Source organism: Aquarana catesbeiana, linkage group LG01 (genome assembly GCF_042186555.1).
Source record: "Aquarana catesbeiana isolate 2022-GZ linkage group LG01, ASM4218655v1, whole genome shotgun sequence".
NCBI lineage: Eukaryota > Metazoa > Chordata > Amphibia > Anura > Ranidae > Aquarana > Aquarana catesbeiana.
The window spans coordinates 88,915,285-88,936,656 of record NC_133324.1 but is presented as its reverse complement, the minus strand read 5'-3'; the positions used below and the strand labels follow the sequence as shown (position 1 = coordinate 88,936,656).

The following is a 21,372-nucleotide window of genomic DNA, read 5'->3' as shown; positions in this document are numbered from 1 at the left end:
AGAAAGCAGTACTCGCCCTTTCCATGCTCCAGTGCTGCACTCCATGTCCTCTTACGGCCCCAGGAACCGGTCCTCTTTTGAGCCCTGAGGGCATATAATCAAGCTGCCTTGGATTCAGAGGTTATTGATGCAAAGAACGCAGCCCATGTCCATACATAGTGCTGCTCTCAGCATCATAAGGGACCTGACCACTGCCACCAAAGAAGAAGAGAAAGAGGATGGAGGGAATGGTTGGATTGGAAACAGCACCAAAAATTATATGTAAGGGTGTGGTCCGGGGGCTGGGGGATTTGGATTTCTCATTTGGCATTGTTTTTTTTAAGAGACTTGACCATTTTAAACCAGCATCACCAAATAACATTTTGTATATAAAGTGGATGTTTACCCATAACAACTTGATTAAAAATAATGTTCTTTAACAAGAAACATACATTCTACATCAATAATTATGCTACCAAAATTAGCGTGTGCTGTAAATTGCCTCCAGCATTGCTCCTGTTTACGCTTAGTGGAGGTTGAAGCCCAGAGTCCCCTGAGCAGCAGTAAATCTTTGGGCTGTCAGCAGATCAGCCTCTAGTGGTTCTAATTATCGGCCTAAAGCCAAAAATGGAGAGAAACTGAGCATGTGCATAACAGGGTGAGACAGTGGAATTTAAACAGTATAGGCACTTATTTTTAATGTTTTACATAGCTATACCTGCAAAAGGGGCCAGACTGAAGTGCTTTAGCAGGACTTTTCTGACTAAAGTTCCACTTTAAGTAAAAAGATGCCTTTATTGGCATGATTAACAAAAAGATGTTCTGAGCTTCATTATGTCACCTACAGCCTAGGCTGAAGATCACCTAGTTTTTGGGTACCAAGTGCATTATGTGTTCTCATTTCATTAGAGACTGCAAAAAGTCTGATTATGTCTTGAGGGAATATGTCTCAAACATTATTAAAATTCAAACAATAAAAACAAAATTATATTTTTTTAAACTGCGCTGATGTACACATCGAAAAACCAAGAACGACGACCTAAAATCTGTAGTTTTTGGGCTTTGTTACATCGACTGTTTTGTGTCAGAACTTTTATTTGTTTTAATATATAAGTGGATGTCACCACCTTAAAAGCTCATTCCCTATACCAATCAAAGAAAACTCAGAAGTAGCTTGAAGCAACTAAAAAGAAAAGTCAAAGCAACTCAGACACATCTGACATCAGACAGCCAACTGCATTTGACTTCCTTGTGAATCTGAAGAATAAGCCTTTAAAGTAAATTATTATTCATTTTTTTTTGTTTGTTTTATAAATTGTATTTCTATACATTGCTTTCAAATTTCCATATTTTGTTGGCATACCGGCTTCCCATGTCTGGATTATGAGAGCGTCACTCCAGTTGCTCCACCCGGCTAATGATGACTCCGACATGCAGCGCACTCTCAGCTCATACCTAGTAAATGGCTTCAGTTGGGTGAGACTGACACTGTACATCTCCGGTGAGGGTTTCCCTTTCACTGTCACAATTACCTTTGAGAGAAAATAAAATGGACAATCATCATGTATATAAACATTAATAAATATTAGTGTTTCCAAAAATGACACTCCTATTTTGTATAGCTGTGGGTGGGCTGAATCACCCACTTGGTGGTATTTTTGTCCGCCAGTGGACTGAACATAAATTCCTATCTTCACACAAATGCCCCGGTGTAATTTAAGTTTGGTATAATGCACAAGGATCCTCATGATCCTCCGGCAGTCAACCTCTCTATGCTGTTGTTGGCATTCTCAGCACTAAAATCCCAAGAAAATTTAGGTAGGGATGATACTTGGAGGTTTCACAGACAAAATAAGCCTTCAGCCTGTAGATGAACACTGCCACCTTTAGGCTGCAGTGCCATCTGTTTTTAATAGTGTGGATGTCACATGCAATTGCTTTATTCAATTTATTTAAAAAAATTATTTAAACTTGAAAAAATTGGAAAAACAAAAAAGGCATTCTATAAAAGCAGACTTCTTTTCAATAAAGCAGTGTACTAAATAAGACATATATACAGTTGTGCTCATAAGTTTACATACCCTGGCAGAATTTATGATTTCTTGGTCATTTTTCAGAGAATTTGAATGATAACACAAAAACTATTCTTTCACTCATGGTTAGTGTTTGGCTGAAGCCATTTATTATCAATCAACTGTGTTTATTCTTTTTAAATCATAATGGCAACAGAAACGACCCAAATCACCCTGATCAAAAGTTTACATACCCCAGTTCTTAATACGGTGTATTGCCCCCTTTAACATCAATGACAGCTTAAAGTCTTTTGTGGTATTTGTGGATGAGGCTCTTTATCTTCTCAGATGGTAAAGCTGCCCATTCCTCTTGGCAAAAAGCCTCCAGTTCTTGTAAATTCTTGGGCTGTCTTGCATGAACTGCACGTTTGAGATCTCCCCAGAGTGGCTCAATGATATTGAGGTCAGGAGACTGAGATGGCCACTCCAGAACCTTCACTATATTCTGCTGTAGCCAATGACAGGTCCACTTGGCCTTGTGTTTTGGATCATTGTTATGTTGGAATGTCCAAGTATGTCCCAAGCGCAGCTTCCTGGCTGATGAATGCAAATGTTCCTCCAATATTTTTTGATAACATACTGCAATCATCCATCCAATAATTTTTACCAAATTTCCTGTGCCTTTGTAGCTCACACATCCCAAAAACATCAGCGATCCACCTCTGTACCTTTCATCATAGGCCTTGTTGACTCCTCTCCAAATGTAGCGTTTATGGTTGTCCCCAAAAAGCTAAATTTTGGTCTCATCACTCCAAATGACTTTGTGCCAGAAGGTTTGAGGCTTGTCTCTGTGCTGTTTGGCGTATTGTAAGCTTTGTAAATACTACTTTGTAGTATTTGCGTAGTAATAGCTTTCTTCTGGCGAGTCGACCATGCAGCCCATCTTTCTTCAAGTGCCTCCTTATTGTGCATCTTGAAACAGCCACACCACATGTTTTCAGAGAGTCCTGTATTTCACCTGAAGTTATTTGTGGGTTTTTCTTTGCATCCTGAACAATTTTCCTGGCTATTGTGGCTAAAATTTTAGTTGGTCTACCTGACAGTGGTTTGGTTTCAACAGAACCCCTCATTTTCCACTTCTTGATTAGAGTTTGAACACTGCTGATTGGCATTCTCAATTCCTTGGATAACTTTTTATATCCCTTTCCTGTTTTATACAGTTCCACTACCTTTTCCCACAGATCCTTTGACAATTCTTTTGCTTTCCCCATGACTCAGAATCCAGAAATGTCAGTGCAGCCCTTGATGAAAGATGCAAGGGTCTGTCTGGAGTCCAGAAACTCATTGACCTTTTATACACACACACTAATTACAAGCAAATGAATCACAAGTGAGGATGGTTACCTTTAAAAGTCATTCAAACCCCTTTGTGTCAACTTGTGTGCATGTTATCAGGCCAAAATCACCAGGGTATGTAAACTTTTGATCAGGGTCATTTGGGTAGTTTCTGTTGCCGTTATGATTTAAAAAGGGTAAACACAGTTGATTGATAATAAATGGCTTCAGCCAAACACTAACCATGAGTGAAAGAAAAGTTTTTGTGTTATCATTCATATTCTCTGAAAAATGGCCAAGAAATCATAAATTCTGCCAGGGTATGTAAACTTATGAGCACAACTGTATGTCCTTAAAATAAATAAATACCAAAATGGTTAAATAGCAATTTACGCATTTTGCTACATTTCTGGTATTCCAGATAAATAACGTACACTGTAAATATTTACATAGAGCTTAGCTCCAGCCAAAAATGTTTTCCACTTTTGCATGCAGTGGGTAAGGAGGAATAAACCCTCTGTCATTGCTGTCTGTGTTCCTGTGAGACCAATTTCCCCTTTAATTTCTGTTCATTTGACAGGTATCAGACAAAACGAGAAGTGACTGAAAAGCCCCTCTATAGAGACACAGATAGCAGTAAATTTATATCATTTTAGTACAGATGGCAGGGTTGGAACCTCTGTCAGGTTTTAATTGCTGTCTATGTGCCAGTTGGGGAGATTTCCCCTTACTTCCTGTCCTGGTGTCAGCTATAGCAGGAAGTAAGTGAAAATTGTTTGAATTAATCTTGGTTTTAGGTAGTCTATGAAACATAGAAGTATAGAGGGATTTGCACATAGAGATAAAACAAATTTCTTGGAGGTCCTATCCTGCATAAACCAGCAATTATATTAAACCCAGCAGTCCAAAAAGATATTCTCGATACATGCAATAGCTTCAGAATAAAATCACAAATGGGGTTATTCACCAATACTATTATAAGATCTAATTCAAATACCAAGGATATGCACCACAAGTCCCAGCATCAATGTCTTAAACATGTAAACGGCTGTCAGCGGCAGCAAAATCATAAGGCAGATCCCCAGGATACTCTATCCACTGGAAGACCAAAACCCTATGTGATTCAACCGGCTTCACAGCTCACGTAAAAACTCCAATGCCAAGGTTGGTGCACATCCATACACCCTTTTCCAGGAACATTTGTTTGATTTTCAAATTGTTAGTGGGGTAAAATGACATTCAAATTGGACCACAGTGATGAATAAATTTGAAGGAGCAGGATGGAATTTTTTTTCTCAAACAAATGAATTTCTACCAGTAAATATGGTTTCCATTCCAAAATCAAACATTAAAAGCAAACAAACTCTTATGCCGCATACACACAATCGGGATTATGGTCGGAAAAAGATATGATGGCTTCTCCAACAGGATTCCGCTCAAGCTTGCCTTCCATACACACGGTCACACAAAAATTCGCGGAACTTTCGACCGTCAAGAACGCGGTGACGTACAACAATACGACGCGCCGAGAAAATGAAGTTCAATGCTTCCGAGCATGCGTAGGAATTTTGCGCGTCGGAATTGCTAAAGACGATCGCATTTTCGGATAGGAACTTTTTCTGACCGAAAAATTGAGAACACCGTGAATTTGTGGGTGAGTTTCGCAGCGATCCGTGTAAGAGACTGGGGACTTTCACTTGCGGTGGATGCCCGATATGCCGCTACATGAATACTAAGCAGGATACTACTCTTCCTAACGGACGACCCTACAAACCCCAACCTGTCAGTGTCAACATTTTTATGTGGCCAAGACTAAGTTAAAGTTTTATCTTCCTGCCTCCAGACATATTACATCTATGAAGAAAGCTAATCCTGACCTCCCTTTGGGGAGGCATGTGGTGAATATGCATCATGGCATTTTCCCAGGAATTGAGTTTCTTATTTTAGACAGAATCCATCCTAGTCCCAGGGGCAGGGATTGGAACAAGGCCCTGTTGCAGCGAGAGACTCGCTGGATTGTGGACCTTGCTGCTACCTCGCCCCCGGGACTAAGCGAACAACTGAGTTATAGATCATTTTTAGATGGATTCTCGTCTGGAGGATGTGAGAAGGAATAACTGCTTTCCATGGGGCTGCTGTACATAAACATCTGTTCTGCCCTCTCCTCTTTTGTTCATTGTTCATATGGTTAATTATTTATTTCTGTATTCTGTTATGTTCTGCCTACCCACCTGTCTCATGATCCCTTTTGGAGCCTTCCTGCCGTGCCCGTGGTGAATGACCGTTTATGTCCTTTTTAGATCTGCTGACCCTTCTTTGTCCCGCCCGGTGCAGGTGGGCCTCCCATTATCTTTTTAGTGGGGGGCCTTCATTTTGGCGGCCGGCCGTGGATGGTGTCCACGGGGCGGCGTGGCGGCCCGGTGGATGACTGCTTGCATGGCCGTCTCCCTGCGTCGGTGGACCGTTGCTGCAGGACTCCCTTCGCAGGCCAGACTGTGGGGGGCGCCGTGCAGTGAGGGTCCAGGGTCCTTTCCCGAACACCTATGGCATTGCCACTTTTGGGGGAACATATGAGGTGATCTGTGATTCATCCAACTCTATTAATTCAACTGTATTTTTGGCCATTTTTTACAATTCTTATACTACTAGTCCACTCTTTAGTTTCCCTGTTTGGTTGCTATGATGCCCCCTTTCATTGTTAGGTAATCGGGTCCGATGCTTGGTCTCCGCTCATGTATCCATGGGCGGGACCTATGGGGTCTTGGTACCTGCCTCCGTGTTGTGGGAAGTTTCTGCGGAAGGACACCGTATGAGAGCGGCATCACGTCATAGCTGCTCCTATGGTGTCTGCTTCCTTCCTTGTCTCTCCCCCGCCCCCTGGACGGCGACGTACTGACGTGATGACGCTGCACTTGAGCGGCGCCGCGTCAGACGCCATAACCTGGTGCCTTTTTAAACCCTGTTTGGCCGGGAGCCAGTGTCAGTGTTCTGGGCGGCGGTGAAGTGAATGGACGGACGATCTGAGTATCCTGTGGGCACCATACTTTTAGCAGCTCCCATTGCTTTGTAAGTGCTCTTTATCAGTCTTATGTGATAGTTGGTGGAAGATGTTTATATTGAGGAATGCCTATTGACATTGGGTCTTTGTTGTCTTTTTGTCATTGGCAGAGTCCCTTTATGTGACTTAAGATTATTTAAGCAGCTTATTTGGGAGCACTATACCATATATTTGGTCCCAGGTCCGATCGTCTTTTCCTGATTTTCCACCTGCATATCCCCCCCCGGCTTCCTACTGTGTTGAGGTAGGATACTATTGACTCACTTCAGCCTTATTAATACATTTTATATTAGAATATGGGAACTTACTACAGTTGGGCTATAAACTGTACCTGAACGTTATATACACACTTTTTCAGATACAGCTCTGATTTACATTGGTGGGATTATCCTCCTCGGTGAGCACTGCCCCTTTGGTGTTGTATGGGTGGACCAGTGTGGATAAGGTGGGGCCAGCCACACTCCCCAATTTCCCCTCTGGATCCTGGGGTGTTGTTCCTTGATACAGTCGCCACCGCGGTCTCGGCAGTGAGATTTCAACTGTGATGTGTCTGGGTATGTTTCTCCTCCATGGGATTATAGTACCGCATGTTGTTATGACACAGAGCAATTATGTATCGTATCTATTTAACAGATGATTGATATGTTCTTTTCTGACTCTGATAGTGTGATTCTTCTCCACCAATTGCCCCTGATGAAGGGACACCTCGTATAAGTCCCAAAACGCGTAGGGCCGTGTGGAAGACTGCATAAGCATCATGACCACTTCATGAGCTGTTTTTAGTGGTTCTATTGTTATAATTTTCAGCTTCATATGTTTATTGTAATTCTGTATATTTTTCCTTGTTTTTTGTATTTAATAAATTATCCTTTTTTTGTAACTACTCTGTTGCCTTTAAAGTCCCATTTACCTTTTTGGGGGTTTTTTATTCTGAAAAATTGAGAACATGCTCTCAATCTTTTGCTGGCTGGAATTCGGCCAGCAAAAGCCTGATGGAGCATACACACGGTCGCATTTTCCGACCAAAAGCTCTCATCGGTATTTTGCTGGCCGAATTTCTGATCGTGTGTATGGGGCATTAAAGTTCTTTCAAATTACATTTGTCAAGTCATAAAATGTACTGCAAAATTTTTGTACTGTGTGTTTGTAATAACGATCATTCGAAAATCTATTAATGTATGGCCAGCTTTCGTATTGGGGTTAGTTCTTACAACGGTATTGATGAATAATCACAATTTTTTTTCTTTATTTTGCAGCTAGTGCATATATTGGGTATATCCCAATGCTTATACCTCTGTTTTAAATTCATACAGTTTACACAATTAGGATTCTTCACATTTTTCTCATAGATTCCCTGCCCCTTGTTTTGGGAAAGAAGGAGTTCCTTTACCATTTGAATACTATCTCTGTTGGCTAAAGTGAGCCTTTAATATATATAATGATTACATCTTTTATTATACTGTATAGTAATATATGTAATTAATATATATATATATATATATATATATATATATATATATATATATATATATATATATATATAATATATTAAAGGCTTACTTTAGCCAACAGAGATAGTATTCAAATAGTAAAGGAACTCCTTCTTCCCCAAAACAAGGGGCAGGGAATCTATGACAAAAATGTGAGGGGCTGTGAACAAGGCTTATTGCCAAAACACGTCTGCCACTGTCTTTGTACTCACTGGTAGGGATGAGCTTCAAGTTCGAGTCGAACTCGTGTTCGACTCGAACATTGGCTGTTCGCAAGTTCGCCGAACAGCGAACAATTTGGGGTGTTCGCGGCAAATTCGAATGCCACGGAACACCCTTTAAAAGTCTATGGGAGAAATCAAAAGTGCTAATTTTAAAGGCTAATATGCAAGTTATTGTCATAAAAAGTGTTTGGGGACCCAGGTCCTGCCCCAGGGGACATGGATCAATGCAAAAAAAAGTTTTAAAAACGGCCGTTTTTTCAGGAGCAGTGATTTTAATAATGCTTAAAGTCAAACAATAAAAGTGTAATATCCCTTTAAATTTCGTACCTGGGGGGGTGTCTATAGTATGCCTGTAAAGGGGCGCATGTTTCCTGTGTTTAGAACAGTCTGACAGCAAAATGACATTTTGAAGGAAAAAAGTCATTTAAAACTACCCGCGGCTATTGCATTGCTGACAATACACATAGAAGTTCATTGATAAAGACGGCATGGGAATTCCCCAAAGGGGAACCCCAAACCAAAAATTAAAAAAAAAAAATGACGTGGGAGTCCCCCTAAATTCCATACCAGGCCCTTCAGGTCTGATATGGATATTAAGGGGAACCCCGGCCAAAATGTAAAAAAAAAAATGACGTGGGGTTCCCCCTAAATTCCATACCAGACCCTTCAGGTCTGGTATGGATTTTAAGGGGAACCCCGCGCCAAAAAAAAAAAAAAAAAACGGCGTGGGGTCCCCCCAGAAATCCATACCAGACTCTTATCCGAGCACGCAACCTGGCAGGCCGCAGGAAAAGAGGGGGGGACGAGAGTGCGCCCCCCCCTCCTGAACCGTACCAGGCCACATGCCCTCAACATTGGGAGGGTGCTTTGGGGTAGCCCCCCAAAACACCTTGTCCCCATGTTGATGAGGACAAGGGCCTCATCCCCACAACCCTGGCCGGTGGTTGTGGGGGTCTGCGGGCGGGGGGCTTATCGGAATCTGGAAGCCCCCTTTAACAAGGGGACCCCCAGATCCCGGCCCCCCCCCTGTGTGAAATGGTAAGGGGGTACAAAAGTACCCTTACCATTTCACTAAAAAACTGTCAAAAATGTTAAAAATGACAAGAGACAGTTTTTGACAATTCCTTTATTTAAATGCTTCTTCTTTCTTCTATCTTCCTTCATCTTCTGGTTCTTCTGGTTCTTCTGGCTCTTCTGGTTCTTCCTCCGGCGTTCTCGTCCAGCATCTCCTCCGCGGCGCCTTCTATCTTCTTCTCCTCGGGCCGCTCCGCACCCATGGCATGGGGGGAGGCTCCCGCTCTTCTCTTCTTCTTCATCTTCTTCTCTTCTTCTCTTCTTCTTTTCTTCTCTTCTTCATTTTCTTCTCCGGGCCGCTCCGCAACCCATGCTGGCATGGAGGGAGGCTCCCGCTGTGTGACGGCGCTCCTCGTCTGACAGTTCTTAAATAACGGGGGGCGGGGCCACCCGGTGACCCCGCCCCTCTCTGACGCACGGTGACTTGACGGGACTTCCCTGTGACGTCACGGGGAATGCCACAGGGAAGTCCCGTCATGTCCCGTGCGTCAGAGGGGGGCGGGGTCACCGGGTGGCCCCGCCCCCCGTTATTTAAGAACTGTCAGACGAGGAGCGCCGTCACACAGCGGGAGCCTCCCTCCATGCCAGCATGGGTGCGGAGCGGCCCGGAGAAGAAAATGAAGAAGAGAAGAAGAGAAGAAGATGAAGAAGATGAAGAGAAGAGCGGGAGCCTCCCCCACATGCCATGGGTGCGGAGCGGCCCGAGGAGAAGAAGATAGAAGACGCCGCGGAGGAGATGCTGGACGAGAACGCCGGAGGAAGAACCAGAAGAGCCAGAAGAACCAGAAGAACCAGAAGATGAAGGAAGATAGAAGAAAGAAGAAGTATTTAAATAAAGGAATTGTCAAAAACTGTCTCTTGTCATTTTTAACATTTTTGACAGTTTTTTAGTGAAATGGTAGGGGTACTTTTGTACCCCCTTACCATTTCACACAGGGGGGGGCCGGGATCTGGGGGTCCCTTTGTTAAAGGGGGCTTCCAGATTCCGATAAGCCCCCCGCCCGCAGACCCCCACAACCACCGGCCAGGGTTGTGGGGATGAGGCCCTTGTCCTCATCAACATGGGGACAAGGTGTTTTGGGGGGCTACCCCAAAGCACCCTCCCAATGTTGAGGGCATGTGGCCTGGTACGGTTCAGGAGGGGGGGGCCGCACTCTCGTCCCCCCCTCTTTTCCTGCGGCCTGCCAGGTTGCGTGCTCGGATAAGGGTCTGGTATGGATTTTTGGGGGGACCCCACGCCGTTTTTTTTTTGGCGCGGGGTTCCCCTTAAAATCCATACCAGACCTGAAGGGTCTGGTATGGAATTTAGGGGGAACCCCACATCATTTTTTTTTTAAATTTTGGCCGGGGTTCCCCTTAATATCCATATCAGACCTGAAGGGCCTGGTATGGAATTTAGGGGGACTCCCACGTCATTTTTTTTTTTTTTATTTTGGTTCGGGGTTCCCCTTTGGGGAATTCCCATGCCGTTTTTATCAATGAACTTCTATGTGTATTGTCGGCAATGCAATAGCCGCGGGTAGTTTTAAATGAGTTTTTTCCTTCAAAATGTCATTTTGCTGTCAGACTGTTCTAAACACAGGAAACATGCGCCCCTTTACAGGCATACTATAGACACCCCCCAGGTACGAAATTTAAAGGGATATTACACTTTTATTGTTTGACTTTAAGCATTATTAAAATCACTGCTCCTGAAAAAACGGCCGTTTTTAAAACTTTTTTTTGCATTGATCCATGTCCCCTGGGGCAGGACCCAGGTCCCCAAACACTTTTTATGACAATAACTTGCATATTAGCCTTTAAAATTAGCACTTTTGATTATTCATGTTCGTGTCCCATAGACTTTAACGGTGTTCGCGTGTTCGAACGAACTTTTTTCCTGTTCGCATGTTCTGGTGCGAACCGAACAGGGGGGTGTTCGGCTCATCCCTACTCACTGGTATGGCAAAATAAAAATATCTGAGGTTTATAGAGTTGCCAGCTGTCTTTTTCTGTTGACTATAATGTCTTTTGATGGATGGGGGGACACCACAGCTTTGCCACCAAGATTGCAACTTCCAGATTTATACTAAGGATCCACTGCTCTGAGTGATGCATACCTTGTGTTTGAAAAATGTGAGGGGTGTACTCACTTTTGTGAGATACTGTATATTAATAAAAAAAAAATACTGTGTGTGTATATATATATATATATATATATATATATATATATACAGTTGCAATAAAAAATATGTGAACCCGTTTGGAATGATATGGATTTCTGCACAATTTGGTCATAAATGTGATTTGATCTTCATCTAAGTCACAACAATAGACAATCACAGTCTGCTTAAACTAATAACACACAAATAATTAAATTTTACCATGTTTTTATTGAACACACCATGTAAAAATTCACATTGCAGGTGGAAAAAGTATGTGAACCCTTGGATTTAATAACTGGTTGAACCTCCTTTGGCAGTAATAACTTCAACCAAACGTTTCCTGTAGTTGCAGATCAGACCTGCACAAGGGTCAGGAGTAATTCCTCTTTACAGAACTGTTTCAGTTCAGCAATATTCTTGGGATGTCTGGTGTGAATCGCTTTCTTGAGGTCATGCCACAGCATCTCAATCGGGTTGAGGTCAGGACTCTGACTGGGCCACTCCAGAAGGTATATTTTCTTCTGTTTAAGCCATTCTGTTGTTGATTCACTTCTATGCTTTGGGTCGTTGTCCTGTTGCAACACCCATCTTCTGTTGAGCTTCAGCTGGTGGACAGATGGTCTTAAGTTCTCCTACAAAATGTCTTGATAAACTTGGGAATTGATTTTTCCTTCGATGATAGCAATCCGTCCAGGCCCTGACACAGCAAAGCAGCCCCAAACCATAATGCCCCCACCACCATACTTCACAGTTGGGATGAGGTTTTGATGTTGGTGTGCTGTGCCTCTTTTTCTCCACACATAGCGTTGTGTGTTTCTTCCAAACAACTCAACTTTGGTTTTTATCTGTCCACAGAATATTTTGCCAGTACTGCTGTGGAACATCCAGGTGCTCTTGTGCAAACTGTAAACATGCAGCAATGTTTTTTTTGGACAGCAGTGGCTTCCTCTGTGGTATCCTCCCATGAAATCCATTCTTGTTTTGTGTTTTACCTATCGTAGATTCGCTAACAGGGATGTTAGCATATGCCAGAGACTTTTGTAAGTCTTTAGCTGACACTCTAGGATTCTTCTTCACCTCATTGAGCAGTCTGCGCTGTGCTCCTGCAGTCATCTTTACAGGACGCCCATTCCTAGGGAGAGTAGCAGCAATGCTGAACTTTCTCCATTTATAGACAATTTGTCTTACCGTGGACTGATGAACAGCAAGGCTTTTGGAGATACTTTTAAAACACTTTCCAGCTTTATGCAAGTCAACAATTCCTAATCGTAGGTCTTCTAAGAGCTCTTTTGTGCGAGGCATCATTCACATCAGGCAATGCTTCTTGTGAAAAGCAAACCCAGAACTCGTGTGTGTTTTTTATAGGGCAGGGCAGCTGTAACCAACACCTCCAATCTCATCTCATTGATTGGACTCCAGTTGGCTGACACCTCACTCCAATTAGCTCTTGGAGATCTCATTAGTCTAGGGGTTCACATACTTTTTCCACCTGCACTGTGAATGTTTACATGGTGTGTTCAATAAAACCATGGTAACGTTTAATTCTTTGTGTGTTATTAGTTAAGCAGACTGTGATTGTCTATTGTTGTGACTTAGATGAAGATCAGATCATATTTTATGACCGATTTGTGCAGAAATCCATATCATTCCAAAAGGGTTCACACGCTTTTTATTGCAACTGTATATATCACAAAAGTGAGTATATCACATTTTTTCATGTGACAACACTGAACAAATTACACTTTGCTACAATGTAAAGTAGTGAATGTACAGCTTGTATAACAGTATAAATTTGCTGTCCCCTCAAAATAACTCAACACAGCCATTGACCGGTTCCCGACCGGCTCATGTAGATATACTGCGGCACAATGGCTCTCCTGGGTAAAATCCCGTATGGGTACTGCCTTCCCTTTTTCAGCCACCAGAGGGCATGCCGCCCGGCTGACCCGATGTGCGTAGGCAGCGATCGCGTGCACAAGCGCCAGGACGGGGATTTGTGTGTGTAAACTAGGTAGGAACAGCGATATGTCTCCTCTCCTACTCAGTCCTATCCCCATACAGTTAAAACACACTAAGGGAACACACATTTAACCCCTTGATCGCAATGTCGCAGTACCGATAAAAATCGCAGATCACTACCATTACTAGTAAAAAAAAAAAAATGCCATAAAAATGCCATAAATCTTTCCCATAGTTTGTAGACACTGTAACTTTTACGCAAACCAATCAATATACGCATATTGTGATTTTTGTTTACTAAAAATATGTAGAAGAATATATATTGGTCTAAACTAATGAAGAAATTTGTTTTTTTTTTAAAGTTTGGGGATATTTATTATAGCAAAAAGTATAAAATATTGTTTTTTCTTTTTTTTCTAAATTGTTGGTCTTTTTTTTGTTTATAGCGCAAAAAATAAAAATCATAGAGGTGATCAAATACCACCAAAAGAAAGCTCTATTTGTGGGGAAAAAAGGATGCAAATTTCCTTTGGGTACAGCATTGCAAGACCAAGCAATTGTCAGTTTAAAGCGGCGCAGTGCCAAATTGTAAAAAGTGCTCTGGTCAGGTAGGGGGTTAAATCTTCTGGGGCTGAAGCGGTTAATCTCTAAACCGCTGGTAACAAAAGTGAGTACACCCCTAAGTGAAAATGTCCAAATTGGGCCCAATTAGCAATTGTGGTGGTGTCATGTGACTCCTTAGTGTTGCAAGATCTCAGGTGTGAATAGGGAGCAGGTATGTTACATTTGGTGTTATCGCTCTCACTCTCTCATACTGGTCACTGGAAGTTCAACATGGCACCTCATGGCAAAGAACTCTCTGGGGATCTGAAAAAAGAATTGTTGCTCTACATAAAGATGGCCTAGGCCAGTGATGGCGAACCTTGGCACTCCAGATGTTTTGGAATTACATTTCCCGTAATGCTCAACTACACTGCAGAGTGCATGAGCATCATGGGAAATGTAGTTTCAAAACATCTGGGGTGCCAAGGTTCCTCATCACTGGCCTAGGCTATAAGAAGATTGCCAATACCCTGAAACTGAGCTGCAGCATGGTGGCCAAGACCATACAGCGGTTTAACAAGACAGGTTCCAATCAGAACAGGCCTTGCCATTGTCGACCAAAAAAGTTTAGTGCACTTGCTCAGCATCATATCCAGAGGTTGTCTTTGGGAAATAGACGTATGAGTGCTGCCAGCCTGTCAGTGCTCAGACCATACGTTGCACGCTGCATCAAATTGGTCTGCATGGCTATCTTCCCAGAAGGAGGCCTCTTCTAAAGATGATGCACAAGAAAGCCCGCAAACAGTTTACTGAAGACAAGCAGACTAAGGACATGGATTACTGGAACCATGTCCTGTGGTCTGATGAGACCAAGATAAACGTATTTGGTTCAGATGGTGTCAAGCGTGCGTGGCAGCAACCAGGTGAGTACAAAGACAAGTGTGTCTTGCCTACAGTCAAGCATGGTGGTGGGAGTGTCATGGTCTGGGGTTGCATAAGTGCCGCCAGCACTGGGGAGCTACAGTTCATCGAGGGAACCATGAATGCCAACATTTACTGTGACATACTTAAGCAGAGCATGCTCCCCTCCCTTTGGAGACTGGGCCGCAGGGCAGTATTCCAACATAATAACGATCCCAAACACACCTCCAAGATGACCACTGCCTTGATAAGGAAGCTGAGGATAAAGGTTATGGACTGGCCAAGCATGTCTCCAGACCTAAACCCTATTGAGCATCTGTGGGGCATCCTCAAATGGAAGGTGGAGGAACGAGAGGTCTCTAACATCCACCAGCTCTGTGATGTCGTCATGGAGGAGTGGAAGAGGACTCCAGTGGCAACCTGTGAAGCTCTGGTGAACTCCATGCCCAAGAGGGTTAAGGCAGTGCTGGAAAATAATGGTGGCCACACAAAATATTGACACTTTGGGCCCGATTAGGACATTTTCACTTAGGGGTGAACTCACTTTTGTTGCCAGTTGTTTAGACCTTAATGGCTGCATGTTGAGTTATTTTAAGGGGACAGCAAATTTACACTGTTATACAAGCTGTACACTCACTACTTTACATTGTAGCAAAGTGTCATTTGTTCAGTGTTGTCACATGAAAAGATATAATAAAATATTTACAAAAATGTGAGGGGTGTACTCACTTTTGTGAGATACTGTATAGACAGTATATACACTGGACTTTTACCATCTTTACCAACATTCCTTCTGTTGAGAAAATAAGGAATATAATTTGACACTAGAGATCTGTGTGTCATATTTGGAGGATCCAAGCAGATGTGTCCTATCTCCTATCTCCTATGACATATAGTCGCTGATGCATTCCAGGGCTCTCATGGGATACTGTTCAGAGACAGTTTAAGGATTACATTCCGCACTCGGCAATGCCAATATTTACTGTACAACTTAGCCAACTCCCTTCTTGGAAATGGGGGGAAAGGTCTGCCATATGCCTTTCTTCATTAATGTAAGGTTATACAAGGATGGCTTTGATCTTTTGTATAAACAGCTTTTAATGTCCTATATTTTTAGTGGATTTAAACACTGTATGGAATATACCAAATGGGCCTAGACTGGGGTTTACAAATCCCTTCACTAAAGGGTGAATAGACGATTGAAACGTGTAAATTTAATTCTACCCATGGTGAACGGACAGTCTTGGAGGATTGTTTCATACACTGATCTAACTAATTATTGTTATACGGAATTTATATAGCGCCAACAGTTTACGCAGCGCTTTACAACTTGAGTGTAGACAAATACAATACACTTTACTACAGTAGGAATCAGAGGACCCTGCTCCTTAGAGCTTACAATCTAAGAGGGAAGGTCAAGTAGTGAGAGCTCTTGACAATATTTCAATGGTGAACCCAAGAAGGTGGATGCACCTCATTACATGTGAAAATGTATTGACTATAAGGGCATTATATGCAGTTACCTGAATTTTCCCTCATGGAAGAACAAAGGTAACTGAAATAGCACATAACAATCAATAGTTTTCTAATGCCCCGTACACACCATAGGATTTTCCGATGGAAAAGGTTCGATGGGAGCTAGTTGTCGGAAATTTCGACCGTGTGTAGGCTCCATTGGACATTTTCCATTGGAATTTCCGTCACACAAAATTTGAGAGCTGGTTCTCAAATTTTCCGACAACAAAATCCGTTGGCGGAAATTCCGATCATGTGTGCACAATTCCGACGCACAAAGTTCCACGCATGCTCGGAATCAAGCAGAAGAGCCGCACTGGCTACTGAACTTCATTTTTCTGGGCTCGTCGCACGTGTTGTACGTCACCGCGTTCTTGACGTTCGGAATTTCCGACAAGATTTGTGTGACCGTGTGTATGCAAGACAAGTTTGAGCCACCATCTGTCGGAAAAAAAACATGGATTTTGTTGTCGGAAAATCCTATCTTGTGTACAGAGCATAAGTGTCATGTTCACACCAGAGCGCCGCGTTTCTCTGCATTCCATAGCTGTGCGATTTTATGTAACATATTTGCATAATATTGCACAGAAATGCGTGTAAACACATCAAAATGTAATGCACTCTCACCCACAAAAAGGAATAGGTGAGTGGAATTTTAAAAAAATGTAGAAAACTGAACATAAAAATGCACTGAAATGCGAATAAAAAAGTTCAGAAATGCAATTGACTGCAGGCGCGTTTTTAGGTGTGTTGTAGTGTGAATGGTCCCTTCCATGTGTTTTTATGTGCACATTTTTCTGCATAGTTCTTTTTTTTTTTTTTTCCAAAGGCATGTTTCCTCTGACCTAATTGTGGGTGAGAGGTGCATTGCGGAGCGGTGCGTTAGTACAAAATAAAGATATAATATATTTGTTATATTGTATTAAAACGTAGTATACAGGCATCTTTTAGATTGTAAGCTCTCATGAGTTGGGTAAAATGACAACCACGCCAACTGTAGTTGCAAAACATATGCAAATATGTTTGGAAGCCGATTTGCTTTATCAAGGTCCCTATAAGATGGTTTGGTCCTAACTCTGAGAATCTCCATATTGGAGCATATATAGTAATGGATAAATGAAAGTGATTGTAAACCCTTACATATCACTTAGATATCCAATAAGTAAAATGGAACTCTGGTATTTGAAAGAACGCAAATAATCCAAGACTTTATTCACCAACGATTTGGTGGGTCACTGCCCACCGCTTTCAAGGACTGTCACCCACTGAACTGTCGGGGAGTAAAGCTTTGGATTTTTTTATGCTCTTTCAAATACCTGTGAGTGCCCCGAGCTTTATGTTAACTTGTTGGACATCTCTTACTGTGCGCACCTAGCTTTTTCTTAGCTAAATATACATATATCTAGATATAGCTGTTGAATTGTGTAGGTTGGATAAAATAGCAGAGTTTTGATTTATATTCCACTTACTGCGCTCTCTTTCAGATCAGTCTGACAACGCAGTACAAGAGATGAGTAGTCGGCCTTCAAAGTCCAGAATAAGACAGCATCTGTTGTATTCACGTTTCTTGCCACTACATTTGTAGGAGTGATGGGGCGAACTGGTAATATGTAAAGTGGGATAAAAAACAAGAATAATGAAAATTATAATCTGAAAAAACGTACATGGTCACGTAATACTGTGAAAGCAACAACATTAACCTCCCTGGCGGTATGATTATTTCGGATTTTAGGTGCTGAAAGCGGTACAATTATTTTGCATGGAAATTTGGCGTTTTATATTGTAGGTCTGTAAATCTTAACAATAACACACTTAAATCTGTCCAAACCAGAGTCTAGTAGATATCCCGGGTATGATAAAGTTTGAAACACAAAAACATAAATTATAATATAATAAATAAAAATAAATAATTAAAAAAAAAAAAAAAAAAAAATAGCAATAAAATAAATTTCCCCACAATTCACTATCGCTCAATTCTGCAAGTGTTCTAATTTACTATCGCTGTTTTCTAGCTGGTCTAAAGCCACTTTTGACGTAAAGGGACACTTTTTGGTTGCTATGGACAATCTCCAGTTTCCAGGCAGAAAGAACAGTGTATATCATGTAAAACTGCATGCAGGGCATGGGCCAAAGCACTGGGGACAAAAGGGATGTGAAATCATTTCATACAGTACTGTAATCTGTAAGATTACAGTACTGTATGTGTTATGATTTTTACTTTTTTTTTAATTTGCCGCCAGGCTCCGCCCCCGTGCGTCGCGCCGCTCGCAGGGAACGGAGCCTGGCACGGAGAGGCTTCGGAGGAGGACGGAGTCCTCGGACACTGCGGGGGACATCGCAGGATCCCGGGGACAAGGTAAGTAAAGCCGCCCCAGGATCCTGCAATGCGATCCCGAGTGTGGCTCGGGGTTACCGCTAATGGTACTGAATTTTAACCCCGAGCCACACTCGGGAAAACCGCCAGGGAGGCTACGGCAGAAAAAATATATATATATATATATATATATATATATATACAGTATCTCACAAAAGTGAGTACACCTCTCACATTTTTGTACATTTTTAATTATATCTTTTTATGTGACAACACTGAAGAAATGACACTTTGCTACAATGTAAAGTAGTGAGTGTACAGCTTGTATAGTAGTGTAAATGTGATGTTCCCTCAAAATAACTCAACACACAGCCATTAATGTCTAAACCGCTGGCAACAAAAGGGAGTACACCCCTAAGTGAAATGTCCAAATTCGGACCACTAAACCATTTTCCCTCCCCGGTGTCATGTGACTCGTTAGCAGTGGCGGTGCGTCCATAAGGGCACACGGCGCCGCCCCCTCTCTCCTGCCACCCCCTCTAGCACCAATAGATAGATTCATGCATTGCATGAATCTATCTATGGCCGCCGCTGCCACCCCCTATGCAGGCGCCAGGCCACTTTTTGGGGAGCCGGGCGCCTGAATTACAGTAGTGGGGGGGGTTTGAAGCACCTGATTAGAGCCATAGGCTCTAATAAGCGTCAAAAAAGGTGACCTGCAAGCGCCATGCTGGGCTGTGAATATTAGCTTTCCTAACACTAACACTAAACTGCCTCTCCACCAATAAGGTGCTCGGATCTGTTACCCGTCATCTGATTGGCTGAAACGACAGGCGCTGTGATTGAACACCTATCAGGTGTCCAATCATAGCAGAGGATGGGAGAAGTCATTGAGGAGCTGTCCCACCGAGACAGGGTAAGTGCAGATGGGGGGTGGGGGGCACACTGGCAGCATTTGATATGCCACACTGGCAGCATTTGATATGGCACAGTGGGAGCATTTGATAGGGCACAGTGGCTGCGTTTAATGTCACAGTGGCTGCGTTTGATGGTACAGTGGCAGCAATTGATGGGCACAGTGGCGGCAATTGATGGGCACAGTGGCAGCGTTTGATGGGCACAGTGGCTGCGTTTGATGGCACAGTGGCAGCAATTGATGGGCACAGTGGCATCGTTTGATGGCACAGTGGCAGCAATTGATGGGCACAGTGTCTGCGTTTGATGGCACAGTGGCTGCAATTGATGGTTTTTTTTCAGAATCTTTCAGTTTGTTTGCACCCCCCAAAAATTTTGAGGTTGAAGGGGTGGGGGGGTCAGGCTGTCAGTTCTCAGACCATACGCCGCACACTACATCAAATTGGTATGCATGGTTGTCATCCCAGAAGGAAGCCTCTTCTAAAGATGATGCACAAGAAAGTCAGCAAACAGTTTTCTGAAGACAAGCAGACTAAGGACATGGATTACTGGAACCATGTTCTGATGAGACCAAGATAAACTTATTTGGTTCAGATGGTGTCAAGCGTGTGTGGCGGCAACCAGGTGAGAATTACAAAGACAAGTGTGTCTTGCCTACATCAAAGCATGGTGGTGGGAGTGTCATGGTCTGGGGCTGTATGAGTGCTGCCTGCACTGGGGAACTACAGTTCATTGAGGGAACCATGAATGCCAACATGTACTGTGACATACTGAAGCAGAGCATGATCCCCTCCCTTCAGAGACTGGGCCACAGGGCAGTATTTCAACATGATAACGACCCCAAACACACCTCCAAGATGACCACTGCCTTGCTAAAGAATCTGAGGGTAAAGGTGGTGGACTGGCCAAGCATGTCTTCAGACCTAAACCCTATTGAGCATCTGTGGGGCATCCTCAAATGGAAAGTGGAGGAGCGCAAGGTCTCTAACATCCACCAGCTCCATGATGTCATCATGGAGGAGTGGAAGAGGACTACAGTGGCAACCTGTGAAGCTCTGGGGAACTCCATGTCCAAGAGGGTTAAGGCAGTGCTGGAAAATAATGGTGGCCACACAAAATATTGACACTTTGGGCCCAATTTGGACATTTTTACTTAGGGATGTACTCACTTTTGTTGCCAGCAGCTTAGACATTAATGGCTGTGTGTTGAGTTATTTTGAGGGGACAACAAATTTACACTGTTATACAAGCTGTACACTCACTACTTTACATTGTAGCAAAGTGTCATTTCTTCAGTGTTGTCACATGAAAAGATATAATAAAATATCTACAAAAATGTGAGGGGTGTACTCACTTTTTTGTGAGATACTGTATGTGTATATATATATATATATATATATATATATATATATATATATATATATAAATATCTAAACACAAAATTAATAAAAATGAAATATTTACCTAACATATGATTCACATTAATGCACATTTATTTTTAAATGTAATTACTGTGAGCTCCTGACTCTGCTGGCCTCTTGTAACAGCAGCACTCAGCCTTGGAAGGTGAGGGTTAGCACAATTAATCAGGTTCTGCTGTACTGCACGGGGGCTGACCAGGACAAATGTGACAGGAGGAGAGAGCAGAGTGAGCAGAGAGTTGACTCATCGGTGTAATGCTACCCCATCACTGTCCAGTCAGTGGGATGCAAGCTGGGGATTGGTTTCTGACCAAACAGTCTTCCAGTGGATATTTAGGACTGTGTGGAATCACAAGACTGGCCACACAGAATGATAAACCTTTGGCAGGTAAAAACAGTTTCTTAAACTAAAAATTAAAACTTAGTAGAATCCCTCTTACTTGAGCATTTATCACTCCAGCACTGCCC

At 42.6% G+C, this 21,372-nt stretch overlaps 1 protein-coding gene across 1 annotated transcript in view; it reads right to left on the bottom strand.

The window, feature by feature from the left end:
* The window catches only part of LOC141132743 (oncostatin-M-specific receptor subunit beta-like), a 102,713-nt gene that overhangs the window by 29,176 nt on the left and 52,165 nt on the right, over positions 1 to 21,372 (bottom strand). Inside the window, exons 8-9 of the mRNA XM_073621521.1 lie at positions 17,724 to 17,854; positions 1,343 to 1,511 (exon numbers count right to left, since the gene is read on the bottom strand). Of these exons, the coding sequence (XP_073477622.1) occupies positions 1,343 to 1,511; positions 17,724 to 17,854 (300 nt within the window). The remainder of the gene's footprint in view (positions 1 to 1,342; positions 1,512 to 17,723; positions 17,855 to 21,372) is intronic.